The sequence below is a fragment of the Meles meles genome, chromosome 2 (assembly GCF_922984935.1).
Source record: "Meles meles chromosome 2, mMelMel3.1 paternal haplotype, whole genome shotgun sequence".
Classification (NCBI taxonomy): Eukaryota; Metazoa; Chordata; class Mammalia; order Carnivora; family Mustelidae; genus Meles; species Meles meles.
Window position 1 is genome coordinate 47,747,064 of NC_060067.1, and position 27,919 is coordinate 47,774,982.

Here is a 27,919-nt window from a genome sequence, read left to right on the forward strand (position 1 = left end):
ACTCTCTTTTTTGCACTCATCACTTACCAGGAAACTGTGACACTATTGGGGGTGTATCTTCATCTAAATCATCAACTCCTCCAGCAATTGGATAGGGTGGAATGGAGACTCTGGGCATCACCACCCAGCTGTGATCAGAATACAGGGAAGAGGTCAAGCTGGGGAGTCCCGAGTTATGGGCTATCTGAAAGCCACAGATCTTCTCAATCTGCTGCCAGCGAAAAAGTCGTTCTCGTAAACAAGTTGTCAACTCAGAGAGCGCTTTCCTGAAAAAGCCAATGTAGTAATTACTTGTTGCATCAAAGCATCTTTAATATGGCACTAAACAGAGCAACTACATGAACAGACAGTGGCAATTACCCATTCTTAAAATTAGTATAGGTTATGTAATTACACATGCTTAAATGACAAATTAATATATGTAACTGTTTATAAGCTAGATATTTCAACATAATACAGGTAAGGTGATGGCTAAAATAACATTCTTACTTTGCTTCCAGAATTTTGTGATCTACCTCATCTAGGGAGGAGCTATGTGCAACATGCAGAGTCCCAAAGACTGTGCTTCTTTTCTTTTTAATTTTCTCTGCCTAGAAACCCAAGGAGAGAAAAAAATAAGGGTAGGTTTGGAAAAAACACACACATATTAATGACGTTTGTTTTGAATATATTAATAATCATAAAATCAGTGGAGAATTATATTAGCCAAAATAAAGCCCTAATTTCCAAAAAAAAAAAAAAAACAGATGAAGGAGAAAGCATGCTTTCTTAGCCAATCAATATAATTCAAAACTTTGTTCTGAAGAACTTTTCTCTTATTCTGATGGTTCAGAAAATCCTAATCTTCTATTAAAACTAACAAAATAACATTAATCATATCCTACCGCAATGAGGTGTTAGAGAGTGAACTGAGCTTTTTTTTTTTTTTTTTGCTAGAAATCAGATTAAAACTTAATGTCATTTCACACAATTTAATAAGAGTCAGACATTAATTTCTAGTAACTACTAACCTGAATCAGATATGAAGCAGCAACCTAGAGGAGAAAAGCTCTGTATAAAACATTTATGATAATGATAATAGGGATGATTTTTAAATGACACTAAGGCCATTCTAAAAGTTATATACTGCTCTAAATAAGGTAATTTTACTCTACAGCCTATGACTACAAGAGTCAATTTATGCAGTAAGTTCCAATTCACAAAAAGAAGCTACAACAATAAAATTTTTATTCAGATCTTTGTATCCCAATTGGTTAATCTCTTTAAAAATTTATTAAATTATGAAATATAATAGAGTACCTCATCCTTAGCAATAGCTAATTGCATCTCAGCATTTTGTCTTTTAATATTATAGTACTGTACTTCTACTTCATGTGTTAACTGAAGCCATTTCTGAAGTGCATCTGGAACAGACCAGCTGCTTCGGAGTTCAAATTCTTTTTCAGCCTTTTTTAGAGCCATTCGAACCTGGAAAGGAGGGAGAAGGAAAAGAGGAGGGGGAAGAAATGGAAGGGATGAGGAGAGAAAAAGGAAGAGAAGGTTGGAGGGAAGATGGAGATGAAGAGAGAAAGAGAAAGAAATTTATTTTTTTAAGAAGATATTTAAATTAAGATACATCTTAAGAAATTAAGATTTCACCAAAATTAAGAGAAAATGCAATTTTAATTATGCTCTTTGTAAACATCTTTTTAAAATCACAAAGTATAAAAATATATTCCTAACATAAAAACTAGAGCTGAAATTTGTAAGTGCATCTTAACCCACTAACCAAAGTTGTGAAGCCAAAGGGTAGAAAGGGCTTACATATATCTCAAGTTGCATTATTTAGTTTTTATATTTTATAATAGCCAGACTCAAGAGGCAGAAGAAAATTTCAGACACATACCAAACTAAAATGGATTACATTCTTCGTATAGTGCATTTTTTTAGGGTATAGAATATAACAAGTATCCAAAATACAGTGGATACCTGCCCTACTACTGTTCCCAGGCGACACTACCGAAAGCCATTTCACTATACGTTCACTTCTTAAAGTAATGATACCGTTTTTTGACAGTTTTCATGACATCTTCTTTATGGTTGTTATTTCTCACTGTTATCATAAGCACATCTGTCTGTTACAGTCTGTTTCACCCACTTAATTCGCTGCTTCTAACATACCAGAAGGTAGATAAATCGGCATTTGCAGACCATGTGTAAATTTCAAGAAAACAGATTCTGAGTGAGACTCTACTTGATTTTTCCATGAGAAACTATACATAGGTTTCACTGTCAGGATGTCAAAGTCTTCCTTCGAGCTGCCCTTTAGGGGAGCCGGACAATAAACAGTTACAAAACTAAAATGCCTACTGCATTAGTCGGAATAAAATGCTAAGGGAAAAACTCTTAAAGAAAGCCTAAGAAAAGAACAAAGAGAGAAGAGACAATCCATTCTAGGGAAGATTCACTTAAAAAACTAGCAAGAACTCAAGCTAAAGATGTGTAAGGATGCGTGGTGGAATATAAGGAATCATGAACACACATTCAAGATCTTCAAAGTCACAAATGCACCGCAGAGCATCCCACTTCTGGAGCACCATAGCTGTAAATTATTTCCCCCAAAGCTAAGTAAGTAACTAAAAACTCCACTCTTCAACTCATGTGCAGAAGAATGTTTGATCTGAACAAGCACAATTTATTTAAATAAACTTTATTGTGTGCCAGAATAAACTAAGAGTACTGTACACAAATTTCTTCTGATAAAGAAATACAACAGCTGTCAGATACTGCAGAAAGAAAATTATGTTTGAGAAGTATCTTTTAAAACTCCAAAATCAGAAGAAAAAAAAATCACAATGGGACACTAAGTACAGACATTAAAAGTAAGGGTAAGATAGAACATACTCCACTTACTCATCAAAAACAAATCCTAAGCAGCATGCGCCTGACACATTAAACTGTGCAAAGCGCTTGGGACAATACTGTGTTTAATAAAACAGCTGGCTAAGCTGTGTGGCGTCCCAGCTGATCTTTCAGGAAGAGAGGATCTGAGGTCAGGTCCTGTGACATGGAGCTCCATACAAAAAGGGCAGGTCAGCAGGCTCTCTTTCTCATAAGATCTTAAAGCAAAAATTTCCATACAATTTCCATTGCCAAGGAATTAAACAGAAAATCTGTTTCAAATTTCACTCAAGTTTTTCTCTTTACTCATAAAGATTTTCCTTATTATGTCTATACATTTATTTCCCCTAAAAGAACTTAATGAACACAATCAACACAGAATTGGTATAGAGCTAGCTGAGGCTTGGAAAATTGGTTTATTTCACAGTTAAAGCTGAACAATGTTTTCACTGAGTGTCAAATAATGATTCAAAATTTTGGAAATCCTGACCTTCCAACAAGAGCAACTATTTTAACTATTTTCACTGTTATTATTCATAAATTTATCATTTGACCTAAATTCTAATCCTTCAGTTTGAATTACACTGTTATTTACAGAGGAATGGATACGGAAAAAAACAAGTAATTATAAGCTTTTGCAAATGAATTATTAAATTGTTTACAAATATAATTATTTACACAATGTTTGTGTCTCAGGAATAAAACAGCAATAAGTAAAAACATGGTATCACACAAAGAAACACCCTAAATATCTGGAAACATGGCTCTAGACCCAACTTTATAATTATTACCCTTGTGACCTTCACAAGTTCTTCACTTTCTAACCTGAGGTGTGTCTCATGTAGAATAGGCAAATACTATGACTTGTCCTGACTTTGGTCTTGAAACTTTAAGAACAAAATAACTGGGGCGCCTGGGTGGCTCAGTGGGTTAAAGCCTCTGCCTTCGGCTCAGGTCATGATCCCAGGGTCCTGGGATCGAGCCCCGCATCAGGCTCTCTGCTCTGCGGGGAGCCTGTTTTCTCCTCTCTCTCTGCCTGCCTCTCTGCCTACTTGTGATCTCTGTCTGTCAAAAAAATAAATAAAATCTTAAAAAAAAAAAATTTAAAAAAAATAAAATAAATAAAATTTAAAAAAGAACAAAATAATTTACGTGAAAAAGTATTTAAACCATACAAAATATGAAGTAGTACAACTATTCACCCGAAAGTTTTTGTTTTAGGGAAAAATAGCGCCATTATGCAATACATGTACCAGATACTCTTGACCTGTAGTTCTGAGAAGTTGACTACCTTCCAGATTAGCTATAGTAATACTTGAAACTATGTGGAATTGTAGACTATATAACATACATAAATTAACTTCCCAGTGAAATTTACTTTTAGAAACAAAACTTTTAATAGCAGCATGGGAAACGTGGACTTTGGAATAAGACACACAAAAATCTTGGCTCTGCCACCTAAGAGCTATGTGAATTCAGGTAACTTATTTAACCCCTCTGCACGTCTCATCTATAAATGAGCATAATATCTATCGTGAGGATTAAAATTTATGACCAAACCACCTGTAATGTGCATAGCATAAACTTGACACACAGTACGCAACCGTTAAAACTGTGTTTCTTATTACTATAATCATGTTGGACAAAGTTCTTTTAAATACCCACTTAACCCCTTTAAACCACCTCTTACTGACTTGGGATCTCACTAGGATTATTACATTTGTACTGGGACATATCATGGAGATCGTAAGGTCTACTGAAGTGTGCAACGGCTTTTGCAAAAACTTCGTATTAGAATGTTTGTGATTTGTGAATCCTTTTTGTAGGGTGTCTTCTCCCTTGCTGTGGGGCAGTCACTTACTTGTAAAATTCTGCTATCAGTTTATGTCTCTGTAGACAAATTACCACTACTGCTTTCTGATTTGTTCTTTCTTACCCATAAAGTGCAGAAAAATAGCTAATAAGCTGTTTAGTTTAGTACTGGGAACAAACCAAGAGTTAGAAGTCTTGGTGGGAAAAGGCAGTGAGTTCTCACAGAAATAAAAAGCATAATATCTAATTCCTGCACACTACAATTTTAGCTAAGCCTTTTTCTTTCTTTCTTTCTTTTTTTTTTTTTCCTATAACTCCTGGATTCTTTACTACATTCTGTACAGATAAGGTTTGTCAGGTAAACAGGACCTGACCCCAAAGTACATGTAGGGATGTAGGAGTTAACTTTAGAGAACAAACTCCTTACAGGGAAAAGATCCAACAAAAAAGATGCCAGGGGTATGAGGGAAGCAATAGCTAGCCATGAATGGAAGAGATGGCTGTGTTCAGGCTGACAAATCCTACCAAAAATGACAATCCTGAAGGAAACAGTAACATACACCGAACATTTTCTCAAGAGTTAAAACTGAAACTCATTCATCACATAATTCTTATTCCTTATTTAGCACCTGGCTGAGAAGACAACAGTACACAAAGCAAAGCGGGAGACAGAACACCAAGGTTCTCGGCCCTGCTTTACAACTGAGACACTCTGATCTTGGGCACGCTTTCTCACCCACAGTTTATCAGTAAAGAAAGGGTCCAAGTTAGAAGAAGGAGATGAGATCACAGAAACAGAGGTTGGAGTGACGTGTTTTGAAGATGAAGGAAGGGGCCATGAGCCAAGAAATGCAGGCAGCCTCTGGAAGCTGGAAAAGGCAAGGAAACAGATCCTCCCTAGAGCCTCCACAGGAATGCAGCCCTGTGAACCTATTTTAAACTCTGTCTTAAGAACTGTAAGATAATAAATGTGTGTTGTTTTAAGCCACGAAGTTAGTGGTAATTTTTTTATAGCAAGAATAGAAAACCAAAAGATCTGCCTACAATTAAATTCTGAACCCCCCCCCACCCCCACCTTTCCTGAAGGTTTTCATTCCATCTTGAGTAACTTCATGGTATCAGGAGATACTGAAAAGCCATCTGTAGACAACTTCAGAATTTTTAGCAGATTATGTTCTAAAGCCATTTAACAGGATTCAAATGTATAATAGAGATTCTTTACCTTTGCAGAGAGGTTTAACATTAGATAAACTTTACTAGGTTACAGCTGGAGGCTGAAACACATCACAGATGTTAAATAAACATCTTAAATTCACTGGAGATAATTAACACGGCATGGGATAAGACTTCATGAGTGAGTGAGTGAACTTTATTTTTAAATTATTACTTTGTTATTTTGTTAAATGGGCTTTGACCAATGCTACCAATGTGAACAAATAATTCTTTTATTAACTAAGGGAGAATATACAATGCCACTAAATGTAGAAGACTAAACAAAAACAAAACAACTCCTCAGAGGGGCGCTACCACTGCCCTAACAAATACGTTTGTGGGATGTAAATACCTGCTCCAATTCCTGCTCAGCGTATTGCCGTCTGCTCAGTTCACATTCGGCTCCTTCCCTTAGCTCTCTCAGCCGACAGGCCTCTTCCTTTGCATAATTGATTTCATCCATCATTTTGCGTTCTAGATTTTGCTTTTCTACAGCAACATTTCTGTTTTCTTCCTGTGCTTTTTCAAGCCTTACAGAATGATAAAAATGAAAATTCCTCACCAAAATTTCCAAAGTTTCATTTTGTTCCACAAAGAATAAATACGTATCAAGCAGGAGAATACATGTTTCCATCCAAAATCAGAGTATTTTCTATTAGTCTTACATGTGAATACCAAAACTAGCAGGTAGCCCCCTATACAGCTATATGGGTAATACTGAGCTATCAAAATACAGTGATAGGAGGGAATCACTCTTAGGCAAAGAGACTTTTAAGAAATTATTACCTGAATCATGTTAAAAATAAAACTTCACTATACATATCATTCCACCTATACTTGATTTATTTCCACTGACCTGCTCATTTATTCTCTAGTGCATACCTTTAAAATAAAACTCTAATTAGAACAATGTAATTTTTCTAAAAATAAGAAATGAAGTGAACAGACATTACTGATGTGTGTAACAACTAAATAAAGGTGTGAGCCAATGCCTATATTACATTTCCACAAACTGTATTTGCCTACATAAATAGTAAGACTCACGTAGCTTTTTAAACTTACTCACCTCTCCTGTAAGTCCATTAGGCTTTGCTCTGCAGTTTGTAGACTCTCTAAGTCCTTCATCATTTTTGCAACATGTTCTTTTGATGTCTTATTCTGTGTGTAAGCAAACCAGCACCCTCCGACACCAATTACTATAGAAACTGTGAGAATAAAATCCTTCATCCAGTTATGAGGTGGGCCTATAAAGAAAATTAGAGATGATTAATCTTTGATAACAGAAGCTCAATACATAGAAGCAATTTTTTTAAAGTAATAGGTATCTAAAAACAAACAAATGTGAAACTATCCCTCCTATAAACCACCTGTAGCCTTTTAAAAATTCTTTCTTCTAATAATCAAAGTGCTTATTATAACAGTCTGATACACTAGAACTACCAAAGGGCACAGATAAACCCACAAGCATGTACCCCACCCCTGTTGGTAACAAAAGGAGTTGGTAATAAAAGTCCTGGGGAGCCATGAAGCACCTCCAATCATGTCCTCTGTGGGGTGAAAGGAGGCATAAAGAGTACCACCACTATCATCCCAACAACTTTTCTTCAATCCAGTTAGAGAGCTGTCTTGCTTTGATACATACACTGGGAGCCTAATCATTCCCCAAAGGAGCATTTTCCCCAAGCAAGTAGTCATATAACTAAGATTAGTCAATGATTCTCAACTAAGGGTGATATCCCCCCCACGGTGGACATTTGAAAATTTTTGCTTGTCACAATCAGCGGGTGTAAAGTGGATGGGGAAGTTGTTACCCGTGTCTAGTGGGGAGAGGCCAGGGATGTCGCTACATATCCAATAACGCACAAGACAATCACTTTCCAGCCCCACTTCTGCCAGTAATAGAGAATCATCCAGGAATTATCCAGCCCAAAATGTGAAGCACCAAGGTTGAGAAAGCAGGAGTTAAATTATAACAAGTCATGCTTTAGGTGGCTATTTGACAGAGGTATCTGGGTTACCAGACAGAAAGAACAGATCACCTTCCTTTTTCCATTAGGTATGTCAGTAATTTCTAGCACTGTTTCTAAACTAAGGAGTAAGAAGCCAGGGCCTACTATCTTCAATGATACCAAACATAGAAATCACTAGTCAAATAATTTCCTAATTTATCCCTGACTCTTAATACACACTAATTTTCAGAGGGCTCTCTGGAAGGATACACAAAGATAACTAATACAATATAATGTATTCGTTGCTCCAAAGAGATATAGTTTATAGTGGAAAACGACCTAACTGCCCAGGCCTCCAGCAGGAAGATCTGTTGCATGGGTGATGAAATAAGGAGCTCTATAGACGGACAAGTTCCTGTGCTTCCTCGGTCCGTGTATGTTTACACGGTATGATGAACAGCATGCTCCAGGCCAGAGACCCTCGGGGCTGCATATTTCCAGAGCGCACACCTACAGTGAAACAGATGCACTGCAGAAGGCTAAAATCTCACAAGGATTTATTTTTATTTCTGCCTCAGACTGAGAAGTTCAGCTCGAGTTCTAGTTCAAATATGAGCTCTGTTCAGGCCAAAATAGAATCACCAGAAATAACAATAAATAGGTAAGTCCCAAACTCTATAATAATTACCACAAACTGAAAAAGATTTCAGTAAAAACTCCCTTAAAATATATCTTTGTTCATTTTATAATGTTAGTTTGTTATAAATCTAATGCCCGTATTCCAACTGCAGGGCTCATTCACTCAAATAATAACTCTAAGACAAACACATTAAAAGGTAATGCATCATTAACTTCTTCACTGGTTTGTTTATTAAAACATTTGCTTTCAACATTCTTTGAGACTAGTTTGATTTCTTTTCAAATGATAATATAATACTGTTTTGGCATAGAGGGTGATTTGTTCCCAGATTAATAAAACATAAATATCCCTAACCAAGTTGTACAGAGAGGCAAGTTTTAGAGCTTAATTCTATTTTCACCAATTACTCCGCTGAAAAAATTAGAATCTCATGGAAGACAACCTCCAAGAGATGTAGTAAGAAATTCAGGGTGTCATCTGTGTGGAATGCCCGGCATTTCAGGAGCATTCTGCTTCCTAGGGTTTGTAATTTCCAACAACAGTGCATTTCCACCACCTCTCACAAAGCGGAGTTACAGCTGTTTCACCAGCTGCTCTCAGCCTGAGCCAAAAAAGAACCACCAGTACAGTCATGGAATCCATCCAACAGCTCCAGGAACCCTTTTTCAGCAGGGCCACCCCCAAAACCAAAGTACCAAAACCTGCAAGTCTCCTAACTCCAAAATTGAGGTAAAATAAATATTAGTTTCCTAATTTATCATCTGAAGACACCATTTTTCTTGTATTTTGTTATTTCTTTTTGGCTTCTGAAAAATAGAACATAATTCCTTTAACATGTGTACTCTTCAAACGCTTTCCCCCAAAGCTTTTTAGAATTTGAAATTAAATATATTAAATTTCCTTTCTGGAAAAAGTATTCCTGTCAAAAATAAAGAAATACAAGGCTTATTTTCCTTACAAATATGACATAAAAATTTGTTAGATGTTCTTCTTCAACACAATCAAATAACATTCTCCACTTTGTGCTTCTGCCAGGATTTTACCATGTAAAATTTCAAGTAGATCTCTGCTTTTGATCTATAGCTAGAAAATCCTTTTCCTGGTGATAAATGAAATCAAGTTAGGATGTATTACTCCATGCCATGGAGATGGTTACATTGTACCATTTTTGAAAGGCATCCTTCAGTGAATATCCAGCTATAATGATATCAACATTAAATCTTACAAAGATTTAAAGTTCCAAATCTAGAAATTCAATTCTAAATTATCAACTAACATAGTTTTTACAACTTTTTACATCAGTAACCAGCTTGGAAATTTCACATGCCACATTTCAATGACAGAAAATCTCATCCTATAAACCTTAACATATATGACATTTCCTTTATAACTAATAAATGTTTTTCTTAGTGTTCTTTCTTACTTTTTCCTTCTTTAAATAACAAATATATGATCTGATGATTCTTTTGCATCAGACTCAGAGAGAATACTAACGTGTCAGAGGTCCAAACAAAACCACATCCAGTGCCTTGAGCTGAAGTTTTTGCCTGTGACTTCGATCGCTGATTTTCAACTGGGAACTCATAAATGAAGGTTCATGCACTGCTATCCTGTTTATTTAAAAAAACACACACATATTAAATGAAAATATTTCTAGTATGTAAACTTAAATACTTTAACAATACATTTAATACTCAGTGATGACTGCTGTTAAGAACTCATTCATGTGATTTAATACTTTACTAACATATCAAAACATATCAAAAACCTTCCAGTGTAAACTCAGCTGTACAAACACCCATGTATGTCAATTATTTATTTATTATGTTGATGTTTTTGTTTTCTAAGGTTACTTTATGCTATAATTTACTAGGATATTGAAATTCATCAAATGCAAAAGTATTTTACAACAATTGATTACCTCTGGCATTTTACTATCATTTCATAGAGAATAAGAAAATTGTACATGATTTACTTAACATCACTAGCAGACTTTAAAATATAGTTCTCAATTTAGGTCGTATCACTTTTCTTTAAAAGTATCTAAAAAACCTAAAACTAAACAAAGTCCACTGAAGTCATAAGTGAAAGTAAGAAGTCCTCATGGAGAAGAGGGAGGGATTTAGGTAATAAAAAGTACTGAACCATTTCACCAGCAATGAAGAAACCACGTTGGGGGGAGGGAGCAGGAAAAGGCACACGTGAAATAAGTAAATAAAATTACTTCGTTTTGAATTTCAAATCCAAGTAGCCCAGTCATCAACTAAGATGTCTTAACAACCAAATATGATGTCAATAAAGATCTTATAACACAAAGTCTAATAATAATAAAATTGCTAAAACAATGACAATAAAAACAAGCATGTACTATATGCCGGGTCCTGTATCAAGGGCTTAGTTAAAATTCAAGAAAACCTCGAATATATATAAAATTCCCATTTTATAAATGAGGAAACTAAGGTAGGGAAAGATTGAATAACTTGCCCAAGGTTGCATAATTAGCAAGAGGTAGGGCAGGGATTCAAATCCAAATATGTGTGATTCCAACGACTGTACTCTGAACCACTACACTTTATTTTGGAAGGTATCAAAACCTTTAAGTATGGAGAAGTTATAAAGCCTCCTATAACTGCTGCAGGCTTCTATAAAACTTTACAGAGTAATGAACTCTAACTTTCCCTTTACAAAATGCCTTCCTTCACCTCTGCAGGTCCCTTCTGTGTACGCTGCTATTACACCTTAACGTGACAAACTGCTTGAAGCCAAAGCTAGGTCTTGTCTCAGTATCCCCACACCTAGCATTATGCTTGGCAAAAGTAGATGCTTGATAAATGCTTGTATAATACATGAATGAATGCATGGATGGATGCATGAATGAATTAATAGCAACAATATCAATAGACTAAATTTAAGAAAGACAATGAGATGTAGTAAAAAGGATACCAAATAACAGTTTTATACAAAGTTCAGTATGAACCCAGAGGTGGAAGTGATTCTACCTGAGTGGGTGAGGATGTCAGGGAAGTTCACACAGGTCTGAAAGGAATGAGGAGGCATGTGTCAGGCGAAGAGAGCCTTAGTATAAGCTCTGGTAATAAGAATTTCAGAGTATAGAAAATCAGTAAAAAGCTCATGATAACCATGATAACTAACATAAAACTAATATAATTTTGGCTACCTACTGCATATGTGACAGTATTTTAATGTCACAGAAAGGAAACAATGAATTGTTGTAGGCACGTGTACATCTATGATGTGTATACATTTTCTTATACATTATTATAAACAGCTCTTGTATCTACAGTTACCCTACAAAAAGTTCTGTAACTCACATCCTTAAGTTAATTGTTACTCATATAAGTGCCATTACCATAGAAAAGGGGTTGGATGAAGGGCATTCCAGTTTTCCTTTCTCCTCCACTCCAAAAGGCTGCAATGGGCTTACCTGAAAGCTGAACTTCTGTATTTATAACTTGTCTTTCTTAGTAACATGTTGACTATTTTAAAAAATTGATCTTGATTAAGTGTGATGTTATTTCAACAATTCTAGGATTTGAGTTATCACTGATAACCTTTACTTAACCAAAAGAAAAAAGTGACCATAACATTTATTGCCAGAACACCAATCAACCTATTCTATTTCATGTTGTTGTCACACAAAGAAACTTCCCAAAAGACAACATAAGAAAAATATTATGAGCTCCTCATACCAGGATAACAGAACTCAAAAACCCCAAACCCATTTTAGTGCTCTACTATCCTGTTTTGACTTAGAAACTTCTCATATTTAAAAGCAAAAACTGGGGTGCCTGTGCGGCTCAGTCAGTTAAGCATCCAACTTTTGATTTGGGCTCAGGTCATGATCTCAGGGCCGTGGGATCGAACCCCACGTCGGGCTCCGTGCTGAGTGTAGAGCCTGCTTAAGATTCTCTTTCTGGACCTCTCCCCACACTCCCACCCCTTTTCTCTCATGAATAAGCAAGCAAGCAAACAAACCAAAAATCTATCTGATCTTTGTCTTCTTTCCAGCATCTAGTTACACCATGTACAACATAAATGATACTCAATACATACTTGTTGAATTGACTCTTATTCCCATAATTTCATCATTATAGCATGTACACAGTAAATTCAGAAATACTGATGTTGATGTTCAGAAAATATGTACAGGAGATATGAAAATTTTCAACTCAATCCAAAATCCAAAGTCCAAAGCAACAAAAGCCACTTACTTAAATACAGTATGTAAGTAAATTGATTAGAAATCCAATATGCACATCTCATCACATATAATAGTAAGACAATAATAAGGGATTAATCTTTTTTGATATAAGAAACATTTGAGAGAATGTAAAATAAGCAATCTTCCAACAGCCAGGTTCTGGTAGAACCATTACCAATTTCAACATTTAAATCTTTAAAAATTAATAGGGCACCTGGGTGGCTCAGTGAGCTAATAAGCATCTGCCTTCTGCTCAGGTTGTGATCCCAGGTTCCTGGGATAGAGCCAGGAAACACTTGTTGGCCACCTACTCAGTGTGAAGTCTACTTCTCCCTTTCCATTGCCCCTCCCTCTGACTCCTTCTCCCTCTCTGTCAAATAAAATCATAAAAAAAAAAAACTTTAAAAATTATTAATTTAACTAATGGAGATTTAGAAAATAAAATTTAGAAGACTAGTAACAAATAATTCCAGACACCTAAGGGATTAAACTGGCATCCTAGACTTTGGTATAAGAGCTATCTGGGTTCAAATGCTGAATTGGGCAAAACATTTAACTTCTCTACGATTTTTTCTTTTTAATTTGTAAAATGCAATAATACATACTTAACTTTAACCATGAAGTTTAAATGAGATAATACACAGTACCTCTATGCAATATACATTTTAAAATGGTTTTTATTAAACCTCATTTTTTTTTGAGGTTTAACTTATAGCCACTAATATTGAGCAGTTATTGTTGTTATTAAAAGAATATAATTAAGAAGGACCTGTACATTAACCCATTCAAATAGGTTTTTCATAAAGGTAGATTAATATCAAATGAATATATTTTTGTCATATCTACCACATGGTCAGAGGTTGGCCCTCTGATGTTATCTGGCCTATCTTCTAATTCCCAAAATTACTATCTTTGGTCATAAATTTTAAAAAGAGCTTGATTATTTACATAAGAAAAACTGATTAAAATTGCAAATTCACATCTTAAAAAAAATTAAAGAATGGATATATTTACAGTATTTCCTTTCAGCCCTTAGCCACAGAGTCAACTTATAAATTTGGCACTAAAAATAACATCTAGTATATAGTTCTCCTTGAGTAAAAAAAAATACATTTGGATAATAAAGACTAACCTGGGAAGCGTTGTTCCTTTAACATTATTGTCTCTAAAATTCTTCTCATATTGGGGTAGTTCAACAAATTCTATCAACCACTGAAGCGTATCCTCAAGGGTCCAATTATGAACTGCAAGAGATAAAAGGGGAAGGCATATTTTAAACACATCTGCTTTCAAAATTTGTGTAATTTACATATATATTTATATGTATATACATTCACACATATATAAAATTACTATAATTTTGGAGGATGTTAATTGAATTTTCAATTCAATTGACAATAAGTACTAACATGATATTTGGCATTCTATCAGAAGCTGAAAACAATGGAGACATACCCCCTACACTTAAGAGCTTATAATCTATGATAGAGAAAACATGAAATAAAAAGAAAAAAAATTAGCATGGTTAATTCTAAAATAGGCAGCTATGTAAAATCACTCAGGATGAAACAATCCATCATTTCTCTGGTTGTAGAAACACTTATAAAACATATATCTAATTATTCTTTCATTTTGTCATCCATCCATATAATCCTGTAAACCTTCTGAATATCATATCAGGTTCCATTCTAAGCCCTGGGAATATGGTAGTAAACAAGATGCATAAAGTCCTTGGCCTCACGGGAGAGGGGAGGGGCAATTCACAAGACATGGAAGAAAAGTGGGGGAAATTCCAGACAGGGATCAGCTATTAAGAAAGAAAGGAAAGCTGTCAGGATAGCCTCTGAGGAGCTGTTATCTGATTTGAGAACCAAAACTTGCAAGAAGCTAACACTGTGATGATCAGGGATAAAAATATCCCTAACAGAAGGAAAAGCTAGTGTAAAGGCCTTATGATTGTACTGAACTAGCCATGTTTGAGAGAAGGAGGCGGTAAATAACCAATGTTTTCAAATCTATGTTTACCCTCAATGTGTAGAAAGGATTATAGGAGACAAGAAGGAAAACAAAGAGCAGTAAGCAAGACATTCATTTATATAGCTGTCCAAATGAGAGGTTATTGCCTGGGACTATGGTGTTAGCAGAGAATATTGCGACAGACAAGTGATCAGATTTAGGATATATTCTGGCGATAATGCTGCTAGATGTGCTCACAAAATGGATGAAGGTTGTTAGCTAGCTACAGGAAAGTTTAAAAAAAAAAAAGTACAGAGGGTGATGCCATTAACTGTGATAGGAAAGACTAGGAACAGACTGGGGAGGCAAGTAGGAGTGCGTGACAGAGATCAAAAGTTGCTTTTAGACGAGTTTTATTGGAAGTATTATCAGATATTTAAGTGTAGATCTATAGTAGCATTCAGTTATATAAGTCTGGAGATCCAGGAAGAATGAGGTTAGAAACAAAGCTATAAAAATTGAGAGTCATCAGCATTCAGATGATCTTTATGCTGAATGAGATCACCCAGTACAGTGGATTGAGGGAATGGCCCAAAATCATCAAGAAAATGACCAGTTATAGCATCTCTTCTCTTGGACACTTATTTTGAATTAAGTTCGTTATATTCATTTTTTTCCTCTAAGCCTTCATACTTAAAAACAAACAAACCTCATGAAGCACTAATATGATTATCTCCATTTTGGGAGATGAGAAACGAAAAAGTTAAGGGACCAAGATAGTCAGTAGCAGAACTGGATAGGAACCCAGGCCAACTGACTGCAGGACCTGACTATGCTACTCTGAAAACACTAATACTAAATAGCAGTAGAGAGATAAACAAACAGTTAAAGATTGGGAGGGACTTAGACATTCCTGCTTGAAGCATATGGAGGACAATAACAACATTATCCAAAGGGAAGGATCCAAGTGTCCTTAAAAAATTAAGAGCTCCATACTGTCTGCATTTAATTTGAGGGTTTGGGAACACAAAGTGCTTATTAGAGGCCACAAAAAAAGTCAAAGGAGAGTGATGAAAACAAGTGAGCAGTAAAAGCAGACCTAGGAATCCATCTGTGTATATATAAATTTGACAAATATCTTTCTGATAAACTACAGAAAATTATGAGTTCACTTTTGCAAGCAAAGCTAATTCTTCACAATCTGCTTTTTCATTAAGTGCTCGACAGAGAGCTTAAATCACAAATGAAAAATTAACTAGCAAAAATTCATTTAAGAATTACACATGGTAATTGATAATTTTCTATTGAGACAAAGCTTTGACTATTTTAAAAATCTCTCCTTCATGTGTTTCTGCCATAAGCTTGGACACATGCCCAAGGCTGCTGTATCCATTTAGTCAAATAACTTAGAATACCAGCCAAAGGTTCAAGCTCTGGTGCTTTCCACTGAATTTAATATATTCAAAGTAGCCTTTTTTCTTTTAAGTTTCTTCCCATTCAGCATGAACTGCACTGAGAATTGCTTGTCTTGATTGCCAAGAAACCAACAGTGCAGCTGCACCTCACACACCCACACAAAAATCTCAGCCAAGAAAAAAGGATAAGATTCTGTCATTTCTATGGCTGTTCAACTGATCGACAAAAGTCCCTGATCTCAACACTCCAGCACATCAAAATAGTCCCCCAAATTCCTAATAAGCCAGCATAGAAAGGGAGAAAAATCAAATGAAAAAAAAATAAATATTTAAAGTGCCCAAATCCTAGCATTACTCTACTCTGTATACAGAGTATTACAGTGGCTCTAAAGTAATTTTCTTTATAATGAATCTTTAAAACAACAAAATTCTAACACAGTTTACTTTGGGAGGAGGTTCACTTCTTCCTTTGCCTTTTGGTTTCTTCGTGTTACCTAGTAAATACCTTTACTTCTCACGACCATGGCATGAATCTTATATGAGCTTTATCTGATCCAAATATACTCATCTTTCGGTTCTTAGGAGAGATCATACTGTGTCCTTCCTCAGGGCCTTTGCACATGCTATGTCCTCAGTATGAGATTCTTTTCTCCATTGCTCTGACTCATCTTTGTCTCTTTACTGAGACTCCCTATCTCAGTTAAAACTTCAATCCCTCAAGGGAGGCTTTCCAAACATTGCTAATGGTCATAAATCACTCTGTACTCTTTAGGCACAGCATTTAACTAATTATAGCTATTTATTTGTATGATTTATTTGTATGATCATTTCAACATATGTTTTTTGTTTTTTTTTTTAATTTTTTTTTGTTTATTTACAGCATAACAGTGTTCATTGTTTTGGCATCACACCCAGTGCTCCATGCAGTACGTGCCCTCCCTATTACCCACCACCTGGTTCCTCAACCTCCCACCCCCTGCCCCGCCCCTTCAAAACCCTCTGGTTGTTTTTCAGAGTCCATAGTCTCTCATGGTTCATCTCCCCTTCCAGTTTCCCTCAACTCCCTCTCCTCTCCATCTCCCCATGTCCTCCATGTTATTTGTTATGCTCCACAAATAAGTGAGACCATATGATACTTGACTCTCTCTGCTTGACTTATTTCGCTCAGCATAATCTCTTCCAGTCCCGTCCATGTTGCTACAAAAGTTGGGTATTCATCCTTTCTGATGGAGGCATAATACTCCATCGTGTATATGGACCACATCTTCCTTATCCATTCATCCGTTGAAGGGCATCTTGGTTCTTTCCACAGTTTGGCGACCGTGGCCATTGCTGCAATAAGCATTGGGGTACAGATGGCTCTTCTTTTCACTACATCTGTATCTTTGGGGTAAATACCCAGCAGTGCTATTGCAGGGTCATAGGGAAGCTCTATTCTTAATTTCTTCAGGAATCTCCACACTGTTCTCCAAAGTGGCTGCACTAACTTGCATTCCCACCAACAGTGTAAGAGGGTTCCCCTTTCTCCACATCCTCTCCAACACACGTTGTTTCCTGTCTTGCTAATTTTGGCCATTCTAACTGGTGTCAGGTGGTATCTCAATGTTGTTTTAATTTGAATCTCCCTGATGGCTAGTGATGATGATTTACTTCACTAACGCACTGCTTCTTGCTTCTATTCCTAGCATTTGGTACACAAAAGATGCTCAACAGAAATTATCTGTTCGATCCTCTTGAATAAATGAAGTAGAACATGTTTAATTAGCAGGTATTGTGAAAATCTATTTTAGTGAGGAGACTCAAATAATCAGAAATAGGACTTTGTACGAGAAATCCTTGATGGCAAAGCACTCATTCATTTAAGAATTACCTGGTTCCTCAACACCTTTCAGGGCTCTTTCACACGTGCTGTTGCTAAACAGAACTTCCACCAGAGGGCAGCCGGAGAAGGAGACTGCATTTCTTCAAAACCTAGATTTCCCATCTGCAAAGCTATAGAAATGCCAATTTCTATACGGCTAACTTATATTCTTTCTGCTAGATATTGTGTCTCCAAGTGATTTTTGACATTTATTCCAAGGCTAAATAAAGAACTCTGGAATACAGAGACCTGATTCTTGTCCCAGCTGTGTCACAGATTCACTAGGACACGACAGCCAGGTGATTAACTATGAGTCAGTTTCTTAACACAGAGAATGATAAAATTGATCTAGACCACCTTTAAAAATTCGTTCAAATTCTGATTCCATTATAACAAACAAAAGTTGGTGTTTAAAATATTGCTAAATAGCTAGCCTAGAAAGATTATAAAATACTGACAGGGGAAAAGTAACTCTAAAAACTTTCAAGACAGACACAAAAACTGCTGCTAATGTTTATTATGTGTGTGTTAAACACCAGGAGATTTGCAAACATTATTTCAAATACTAATCGCAACAACCCACTGAAGTAGATACCTTGATCACCACACTGAATTTAAAAGTCTATGAAGATGAAGTTCTTAATTAGACATAACAGATAAGCAAATGATCAAACCAGGTTTCAGACTTGAGTTTATTTCTAGAGTTGTTAACCACTGTGCAGTAAATTGCCTTTTTAGATTTAGGTAAGGAGTCCCAATAATCAAACTAAGCAATACAAGTAGACAGCTTATGCTCCAGTCATTCCTGAAGCCGGATCTGCAGCTTTCTGAATGTACCACATTCCCCCCTGCCACTCCTTCAACCTAGCATGGCTTTCCCTTCTTCCTCTTTCTCTGCCAGGCATGTTTCTTCCCTGGCCTTTAAGACTCAGATCAGGAAGTCCCATGTCCAGGAAGTTTCCCCTAAACATCCATTTTCAGATTACAGTTGCTCTCCTCTGTGCCCCTCATCATAGGTACATATATTTGCCACAGAATGTATCACATACTCTCATGGAATTGCCCATTTCTGTCTTATCTAACCCTGGGTGAGGAGTTCCTAGAAAGCAAGAACTTTTTTTTTTTTTAAATGCAATATAGTGACTGTTAACACCAAAAAGTCACATTCCTTTGACATAGGATTTTATATTTTATTATACCCTTTCACTTATATTCTCTTATATTTTCACTTATATTAAACCTCCATAACCACAATTTGAGAGACAGCTGTTCCCTCTACAGTCAATACAGAGAACCTTAGCCAAAAGAGGCCAATAAGTACACAAATGGTCACACACATCTATGAACTGGAAGAGCTAGAATTTGAAGTCTCATTTTCAGAATCCAAGTTTACTGCCAATACAGGTGTCTCCTAATTTGAATACCTCACTGTTTAAAACTTAAAACACATTTTCTCTTAGAAACAAACCTTCTAGACGCATAGTACTAATAGTAATACAAGAGTTAAACATTATATATGAGTAATCTGCTGTAGGTAATCACAGTAATGGATTTGGGATTCCATTAGAGACATCAAGAACACATTGTGGCCTCCTGAGGGCCTGGAAGTAGTAACCCAATAGCTCGATAGAGCTATGCCAGTTCATCATGAGGTGACTCCTGGGACTCAGAAAAGCCTAAATGATAAGATTTTCTAAGAGCCAGGGGACTCCGAGCTGGGGCAGGGCTCTGGCACAAAGGAGGTGATGAGGAACAGGAAAGAGCAGGGACAGGATGGTGAGTAGAACCAAATCTTCAGGAGATGAGTGGGTGTGAAGGTGTAGGATGTGTGGGAGCACACGTTTATGGATTTTCACAGGAACAGAGGCAAGATAAGGATTCTCCTTTTCATTATCCCTCCCCCTTGATGCTCTCAATAACGCTATTTCTGTAATAGGGAATGAAGTTCCCGATTCTGTACCAAAACAGCTTCCCTCTCTTCCCCTTCCTCCTGGCAAGTCTCAGTACCACCATGTAATTATTCTGCTCAGGCCTTGAAAAAGAGGGAAAATGATAACTGGACCTAAGGGGAGAGCAGCTTTTAGACAGTAAGAAGATTTATAGTAATGGGAGAATGACAAGAAAGAAAGGGCTAGAAATAGCCAGCAACAGAGAGAGAAGCTAACGCTCCTGTACCCACCCAGCTGAAGAAGCCTTCTAAAAGAAACACATGAATCATGCATAGGTACATCCTCATGTACAAACTGGTTATAAGCAGAAGAAACACTGCAACTGAAAGTGCTCTCCCCCCCCACCCCGATACTTAGTATTTGCATCAAATAATACATTATACGTGATGCCTTATTTTCTAACTACATCTTATGCCTCTACTATACTGTAAGCCTTCATAAGGCAAGAGCTATGCAGCCCAGCATAATGTTGCCATTTAAGTATCAGCTGTATGTGTAACTGATATTTTTCTTCCCTAAAGGCGAAAACCAAACCTGCTGTATTTAATTGGGTCTACTGGCTATACCATGTCTACAGTTGTGTAAAAGACAAAAAATACTGTTTTCATATCATATTTCAAAGCAGCACTGGAGAATCCTTGACACCAAATCAGAATCACAGAGACCTACAACATCCTGGAAGTTAGAAGGTGCCACTTTACAGCTGGGTGTTTGACAGCAGGATGTGATGAGAACTTATTTACTTCCAGTCCACCCCTGCCTTAAGCAAGTATGATATACACAAACCAGTATGAAAGATACACTTCAGAAGATTAAGCTATACATATTTACTTGCTCCTTTCATCTATAAAAGGCAATCTTATAAAACCAATGCACCCAGTGTACTTAGCCATATACCTGTATTAAGTTACAAGCCTAAAAATACAAAACAGCTTAGTGAAGTACCACCATATAAGTTTTCATCTGTTATATTTAATATAAGTACATGCTGTCCTAAAAACTTTCAAAGATGATTTGTAAAATCACCTAAATACTATGAGAAAAAACTGATTTCTAACTATAAGGCATTAGTGTGCACATAGAACATGTTAATAACAGCAGTAACTAATATTGTGTGAGCACTTGGCAATTTCCAGGAACTAGGCTAAAGGCTTTACGTGAATTATTTCATGAAATTCTTTCAACAACCCTATGAAATAGATTTTACAAGTAATATTATAATCCTGGTCCACAGATCAGGAAGCTGAGGCTCAGAGAGTATGAGTACTTGCCTAAATTCACACAAGGAAGTAGCAGAGATAGGATTCAAAACTACCCCTGTTGACTTCAAAGCCCCAACTTCTAACATTATACGCCCCCTCCCCCGTTCCTCTGCATGATGAAAACATTTCAAAATACAGCCAAAGTCACCACTAGCCACGTCAAAACTTGGATATAATACACGCATTACATTTATTCTGTACTTCATGTCTTAATAGCTTTCCTACTATTTTTTAAAACCTGCAATATCCTAAATTTATGGTAGAAAGAAAAAAAAACACTAATTAAGGGGCACCTCACAGGCTCTGCCAGTTAAGCTTCTGGATCATGATCCCAGGGCTCCCTGCTCAGCAAGGAGTCAGTCTGCTTCTCCCTCTCCGTGCTTGCTCACTCACTCTCTCTCAAACACACACACACACACGAGTTGGGGTGTCTGGGTGGCTCAGCTGTTTGAGCGTCTGACTCTCGATTTCAGCTCAGGTCATGATCTCAGGGTCATGAGATGGAGGCCCATCAGGTTCCACGGCCAGCATGGAGCCTGCCTAAGATTCTTTCTCCAACTCCCCCTACCCTTTCCTCCCTCTCTAAAAACAAAACACATGCACACACACTTGCAACATATTAATGCTAAGAAAGCAACTGCATAACAGTTTCTTTTGGCAAACTAATGTATTTTAGAAAAATCAACTTCTGATACCATAAAATAGTACTACCGAATTAAATACAGCACAGTTTAATACACACTCACTATCTTCTATTAAAGCATGAAATCATCTTTATAAGTACCAAAAGCTTTGGTAAAAGGGAGGAGAAAGAATAAACGCAATTAACAAAATATTAACATAATTAAAACATTGTTAACAAAAGCAACTACATTTAAAGTTGGCCATATAAAATGGTTATTGAAAGAAGTTCTAGATTTTGCAGCTTCTTGATAAACAAGCTAAAAACTATTTGTGGGGACACCTGGGTGGCTCAGTTGGTTAAGCAGCTGCCTTCAGCTTAGGTCATGATCCCAGGATCCTGGATCAAGCCCTGCATCAGACTCCCTGCTCAGTGGAGAGCCTGCATCTCCCTCTTCCTCTGCCTCTGCCTGCTGTTCTGCCTACTTGTGCACTCTCTCTCTCTCTGGCAAATAAATAAATAAATAAATAAATAAATAAATAAATATCTTTTAAAAAATAAACTAACAGATAAATAAAAACTATTTGTGGCTACAAAAATACCTGAATTATTGGTATATTTATATGAAGTACTGAATTCTAAAATATATGTGCACACCAGTATTAACCACTTCTCTAAATTCAATTTCACTATGAAATTTCAAGTAACTAAAGCCTCAGAAAAGTCTCTTTACAGTGACATAACTTGTCACAAGAAAATGCAATTAATCTAAGGTACAATACAGCAGAGCTTTGATGAAAAGCAACTTCAACTAAATGCAACAGAAACATTTAAAAATTACTTTTTAGAATATAAAAGATGAAAAGGTTTAAAGCCTTCCACATTTCATCTTATCTCAGCCGGTTTATAGATTTTGTGGTATGACTTCTGAGTGAGGCTAAATGATCAGCTGCTCTGCATGGTCCAGACAGGCTTATCTTTAGAACAGTGCCAGAATGTGAGCTCCTCATTTGCACACTGCTTGGTGGGGCATGTCTCTGCAGCATGGACTACATTCCTGCAACATGCTATATTTGGATACCTAAAAGCCACACCCTGAACTTGGGAAGTCCAGATATTAGTAGTTGTACTAAAGACAAATAAATACACATACTTTCCCCCATGAGCTCCTTAACATTCACCATCCAAGAATTACATGTAATTTTTAGGCACACGTCATAAATGCTAGCAAATGTCTGAACATTTACAACATAAAAGTTACCAGGATGTTTTCTTCTCAAGAGTGGTAAAATGGACCCCAAAGGAAGACTTTATTACTTTTTGTCTTGTAAACTGCCATCTTATAATTTAAACAGGGTATAGTATCAACCTCTAATTTCATGAAGATGGTGAGGAATAACAAAGACATACCTATAAAATAAAACCTGGAGAAACACTGAGTCTTAAAATTTTATGACTGTTCTGAAGTTTAACAAAATGCATGTGGAAATGCCTCTAGGCAATGGTGTGAAACTACAAATGTAAAGAAGCATCACAATAAAATAGCAACAATGGATCAGAAATTATTTGTAATTAAAGAAACACAAAGAATGCACTTTCTTGAGTCAACAAACCAGTGGACTTAGAGGCCATAAAGAAAACTAAATGTTTAATCAAGTTTTCCTAAATACCTCATTATTATATTAAAGACATTATTAAAGACATCACCTTAAGGACAGGGTGGTCGCATCTCTGGTTATGCATTCTTTCGTGTCACACTCAGTCCCTCAGCTGCCCTTCTTGCCCTCTTTTATTTACTTTTGAACACTGAACTGAGAATAAAAAGAGCATTTCACATCAAATGAAGGTAAGTTCTTTAAGGGCAGACAATACTTCTCATTCATTTTTATATTCATTCCCAACATGTTGTACAATGTCAAAAATATAGCTACCACTACATAAATGTGGAATGGCAGATATGTCTTAGGAACTCAATTAATGTTTGTTAGATGAGTGAATAGATGACAAAGTGATTCTATCAACCAAGGCTGCCAGGAAAATGTCACCTTCGTTCACTCCTTTTAGTGGCGCTTCTAGATAAAGCAGCAAACATTTTCAGAAGTATTACTAAGTTTCATAAAATGGAGTAGATGATGCTTTTCAAAGAATATATTAACAGAAATTCTACTTTTAAATAACAGCTTTACAAATGTTTGCTTTAATTTTCTGCTATTAAAATTATTAAAAATGATCAATTTTTTTTCTCTTGGAATTTGAAAGTTTCTTCAAAAGAATTTTTTCTACATGCAACTTGAGATTCTTTTATTCAGCAAATTTTTTTTTAAGATTTTATTTATTTATTTGACAGAGAGATCACAAGTAGGCAGAGAGAGGGAGAAGCAGATTCCCTGCAGAACAGAGAGCCTGATGCGGGGCTGATCCCAGGACCCTGGGATCATGACCTGAGCAGAAGGCAGAGGCTTTAACCCACTGAGCCACCCAGGTGCCCCATTATTCAGCAAATATTTACTGAGTTCACAGTAATTACTACTGGGCACTGGATAAAATAAAAATAAAACATCAGAATCAAGATATTATCACCAACACTATTAGGAAACTAAAAAAAAAAAAGTACTGACTTTAAGAGGGAGCGCAACAAAAAATGAACACAAAAGTCCAGTTAATAAATACTTTCTTTCTAAAGGGATTAAAAATTGAGTTTTCACAGCTTGTCACACAATCTCCAGGTAGGAAAAGGCACTACATTCAAAACTTTTTCATCCTAATTCCTTCTAGATAGAAAAATTCACTAATTTCAATGACAGAAGCATTTTCAAGATTCAGGCAGTTTCTATTTTAGTATGCAACTGCATATGCCTTTTTCTAGTACATTCAGTGTTTAGAAATTTAACAGATCCCAAATACTATTAGTTGCATTTACTTGGTAAATAACATTTCCCAACTTAGGTTTCATTTACTATATAGAGTAGTGGTTTAACTAGTTATTACTAACAACATGACTTTTAAGAAAAGTCCTCATTTTGGGAGTACTGACACAATGGTTAAAACATTAAAATACTAAATAACTTCCCCATTCACAGGGACCCTTGTCAACAGCTAGAGTTCTAGGAAAAAGGAAAATGTGAATAATGTACTTCAGTAATAAAAATAAAAACAGACTCATTGACAGAGTGTCACTGGAGAGCACTCAGACTCCTCTCCAAAGTTTTTTCAAATTTTCAAGTTTATTTCAAAATCTTTCAATTACCCAGCAGTGGCTAGATTCCGTAAGAGGATGAGAAGACAGGCAAATGGTGATCAGAGTATACATAACTGGGACATGGAATGGCGTGGTAGCTCTGTGAGGGTGGAGGTCTATACATGGCAGACTCCTGAATGAGTCAGCAGCCCAACAGAGTCAAGAAAGTGGCTATGTAGGGAGGCGGTGGGGGGGGAGCGCTCTGGCAAATAAGGAAATATACTGAACATAACAGCTAGGCTTTTCATGATGAGTAAAAGCAGGTACAAGTAGGGAAAGGGATTAAGCTAGAATTGACCCAGTAATGTTATACTGGTAGCAGTATGAATTGGTACCAGATATCAGTGATACTCAAGACTTTTTAATATACAGAGAGAAATAAATATAAAGGTATATATTTCTGACCTGTTCACTGAGAAGGTCTAGCAAAAACACCTCAGTAGCAATGAACATACCTAGTGCACAAATCAGTTTTGAGATACAATTTCAACTATATATAACCAGGAGGAGTCCTTGAGGAAATGGCTGTTTCCAGGCCTAGGGTTGAGAAATAACAACATGAGCCTGGAACATCTTTTTTGTGCCAGAAAGTAAAGAGGAGCTCAAAAAAATGATAGAGACATAAACAAAATAATATAGAAGTCAGCCAGCTTGAAAGGCTTTCCACTAGCCAAATATGATATAATTTGAGCATCAAAATAATGACAGCAACAAACTACAACCCACTGAATACAACAGAAATCCAAGAGTCCACAAGGATATAAATGAATAAGTGCAGAAGATCAATCTTCAGATCATAAGATTCTGAGATTCACTATTTCTCCAATTTCTACTCTCAAGATACATCTGTCTTCCTCCCTAACATCCCCACAGGACAAGATGTTGGTAATATACTGTTTAAATCTCTTCTTACAGTAGAATACAACTAATAAATAGAAGGAATTATGTAATCAAAAAAAAATACAATCATGAGAGTTAATCAATTCAGGCAAGAATGAATTTAACAGATGCTAAAACTAGTGGGTGCAAAGGATATGAGGAATATGCTTTTACAAAGTCTCCAAGTTTCTCTCCACAAAAAAATTTTATTAATTACAAAGGAAAAGAAAGTAACTTTACAGTTAAAAATAAACAGACATTATCTTAATGAAGTGATCAAAGATAATACCATCGGTAACCAAATAAATTGATGCCATATGCCACTTAAAAAAAATGTAATGAGAAGGATCATTTCTGTAACAGTCCAACAATGCAATACCTGGATCTAACCATATGAAACCCTCAAAACAAATTCTAATTTAGACACAATCTGTGAAAGGTCACTCTTGTTAAGTTTCAAGCCAAAGACAGGAAAGTCCAGGAAATACTATGGAACTGTTTCAAATTAAAGAAGACAGGACAACTGGGTATAATACATACTCTTGTATCCTTTGGCTATAAAGATCATTATCAGGACAAACGGCAAAACTGGAATGAGGGTCTCTGGATAAAGTAGATGTGAGAGCTCTTTGTTCTGGTACAGCAAATTTCATGAAATTTAAAACTGTTTTCAGTTAAGACATTACAATTTTAAAAAGAAATATTTCTAATTCTTTCTCAGTTATGAAGGTAGAGTTCTAATAATTGCTGACTTTTCTAGTACTTCGTAGCTTCTGTTTTTCTTCAATAAAGTACAGTAATCTTTAACTAACAATGATAACTGCAAACACTAGGCCCTTATTAGCTATCAAGTATTATCCTAAACGCTGTATACTCAATAACTCATTTAATCCTCAATACAATCCTCTAAGGTAGTAGTACTATAATAAACTACATTTACAAATGGGGAAAGTTAGGAAAAATGGAGATTAAGGTACTTGCCCCAGGTCACGAATCTAGGTAAGTGTTATGTAAAGAACTGAATACAGGCAGTCAAGCTCCACATTACTTTGGGATACTGTTTCTCAAGGAAAAGGATAGCTGTACTTCAAGGTTTCTCAAGAAATTAGTATCTAAAAGATGAAAGGCCCCAGGAATTATGAAGCCTCAGAACCCATAAAGTTTGTTGTTCATTGTTCACTTAGTACCAGATTGAAAAGATATAAGATACTAAATTCACACTATTAGAAAGCTTCTAATATGGATTTAGGATGTTTATTCTGCAAAAAACTAATAAACTATTACAAAAACATTTATGATACTTTTTGAAAACCAAGACTTTAAAGGAAAACCAAGTCCCTTGACTTACGTTACATTCAGGAATTATTTGAAATTTTAGTTTTTTTGTTTTTGGGTTTTTTTTTTTTAGGAATAATTACATTGTTTAAATTACTAATACATGTAAACTTTACTATTTCTCCACTTTTATGGTCTGGAATTGAAATAACCTGTTTCAGAGTTTTTTTGCCTTTTCTATCGTCTATTCAATAATTCCCAGTTGTATTTCCTTGTTCTCTTGTAATCGACTTATTTTGCAGATCCCAAAGTACATTCCTATTTTAACTTTTTTTTCCTCCTGGGCCCCAGCTGTGCCAAAGGGGAAGAAAATAATTCTGCTTATTTTGGTGAAACTGTTGGGTGACAAACCAACAAGCTATTACCACATAATTAAATTCAAAGTTCTTAAATTATAAATTGTCTTTTCTTATACTTGTTATTACATGAAAACAATATACTTTATTAAGTAATAATTTTTATTTTTTTTATTTTTTTAAAGATTTTATTTATTTGACAGAGATCACAAGTAGGCAGAGAGGCAGGCAGAGAGAGAGGGGTGAAGCAGACTCCCTGTTGATCAGAGAGCCCGATGTGGGGCTCGATTCCAGGACCCTGGGATCATGACCTGAGCCGAAGGCAGAGGCTTTAACCCACTGAGCCACCCAGGTGCCCCAATAATTTTTATTTTAATGAAAATGTTGACAA

General features: G+C 36.0%; 1 protein-coding gene across 2 annotated transcripts in view; it reads right to left on the reverse strand.

Annotated features, from left to right (window-relative positions):
* Positions 1-27,919, reverse strand: part of STIM2 (stromal interaction molecule 2) — a 161,122-nt gene that overhangs the window by 13,187 nt on the left and 120,016 nt on the right. Inside the window, exons 4-11 of one of the 2 annotated variants that reach the window (XM_045997239.1) lie at positions 13,848-13,959; positions 9,988-10,103; positions 6,971-7,148; positions 6,257-6,434; positions 1,300-1,467; positions 1,011-1,034; positions 490-590; positions 28-266 (exon numbers count right to left, since the gene is read on the reverse strand). In XM_045997239.1, coding sequence (XP_045853195.1) covers positions 28-266; positions 490-590; positions 1,011-1,034; positions 1,300-1,467; positions 6,257-6,434; positions 6,971-7,148; positions 9,988-10,103; positions 13,848-13,959 — 1,116 coding nt within the window. The remainder of the gene's footprint in view (positions 1-27; positions 267-489; positions 591-1,010; positions 1,035-1,299; positions 1,468-6,256; positions 6,435-6,970; positions 7,149-9,987; positions 10,104-13,847; positions 13,960-27,919) is intronic. The other variant, XM_045997240.1, reaches the window with a different exon arrangement.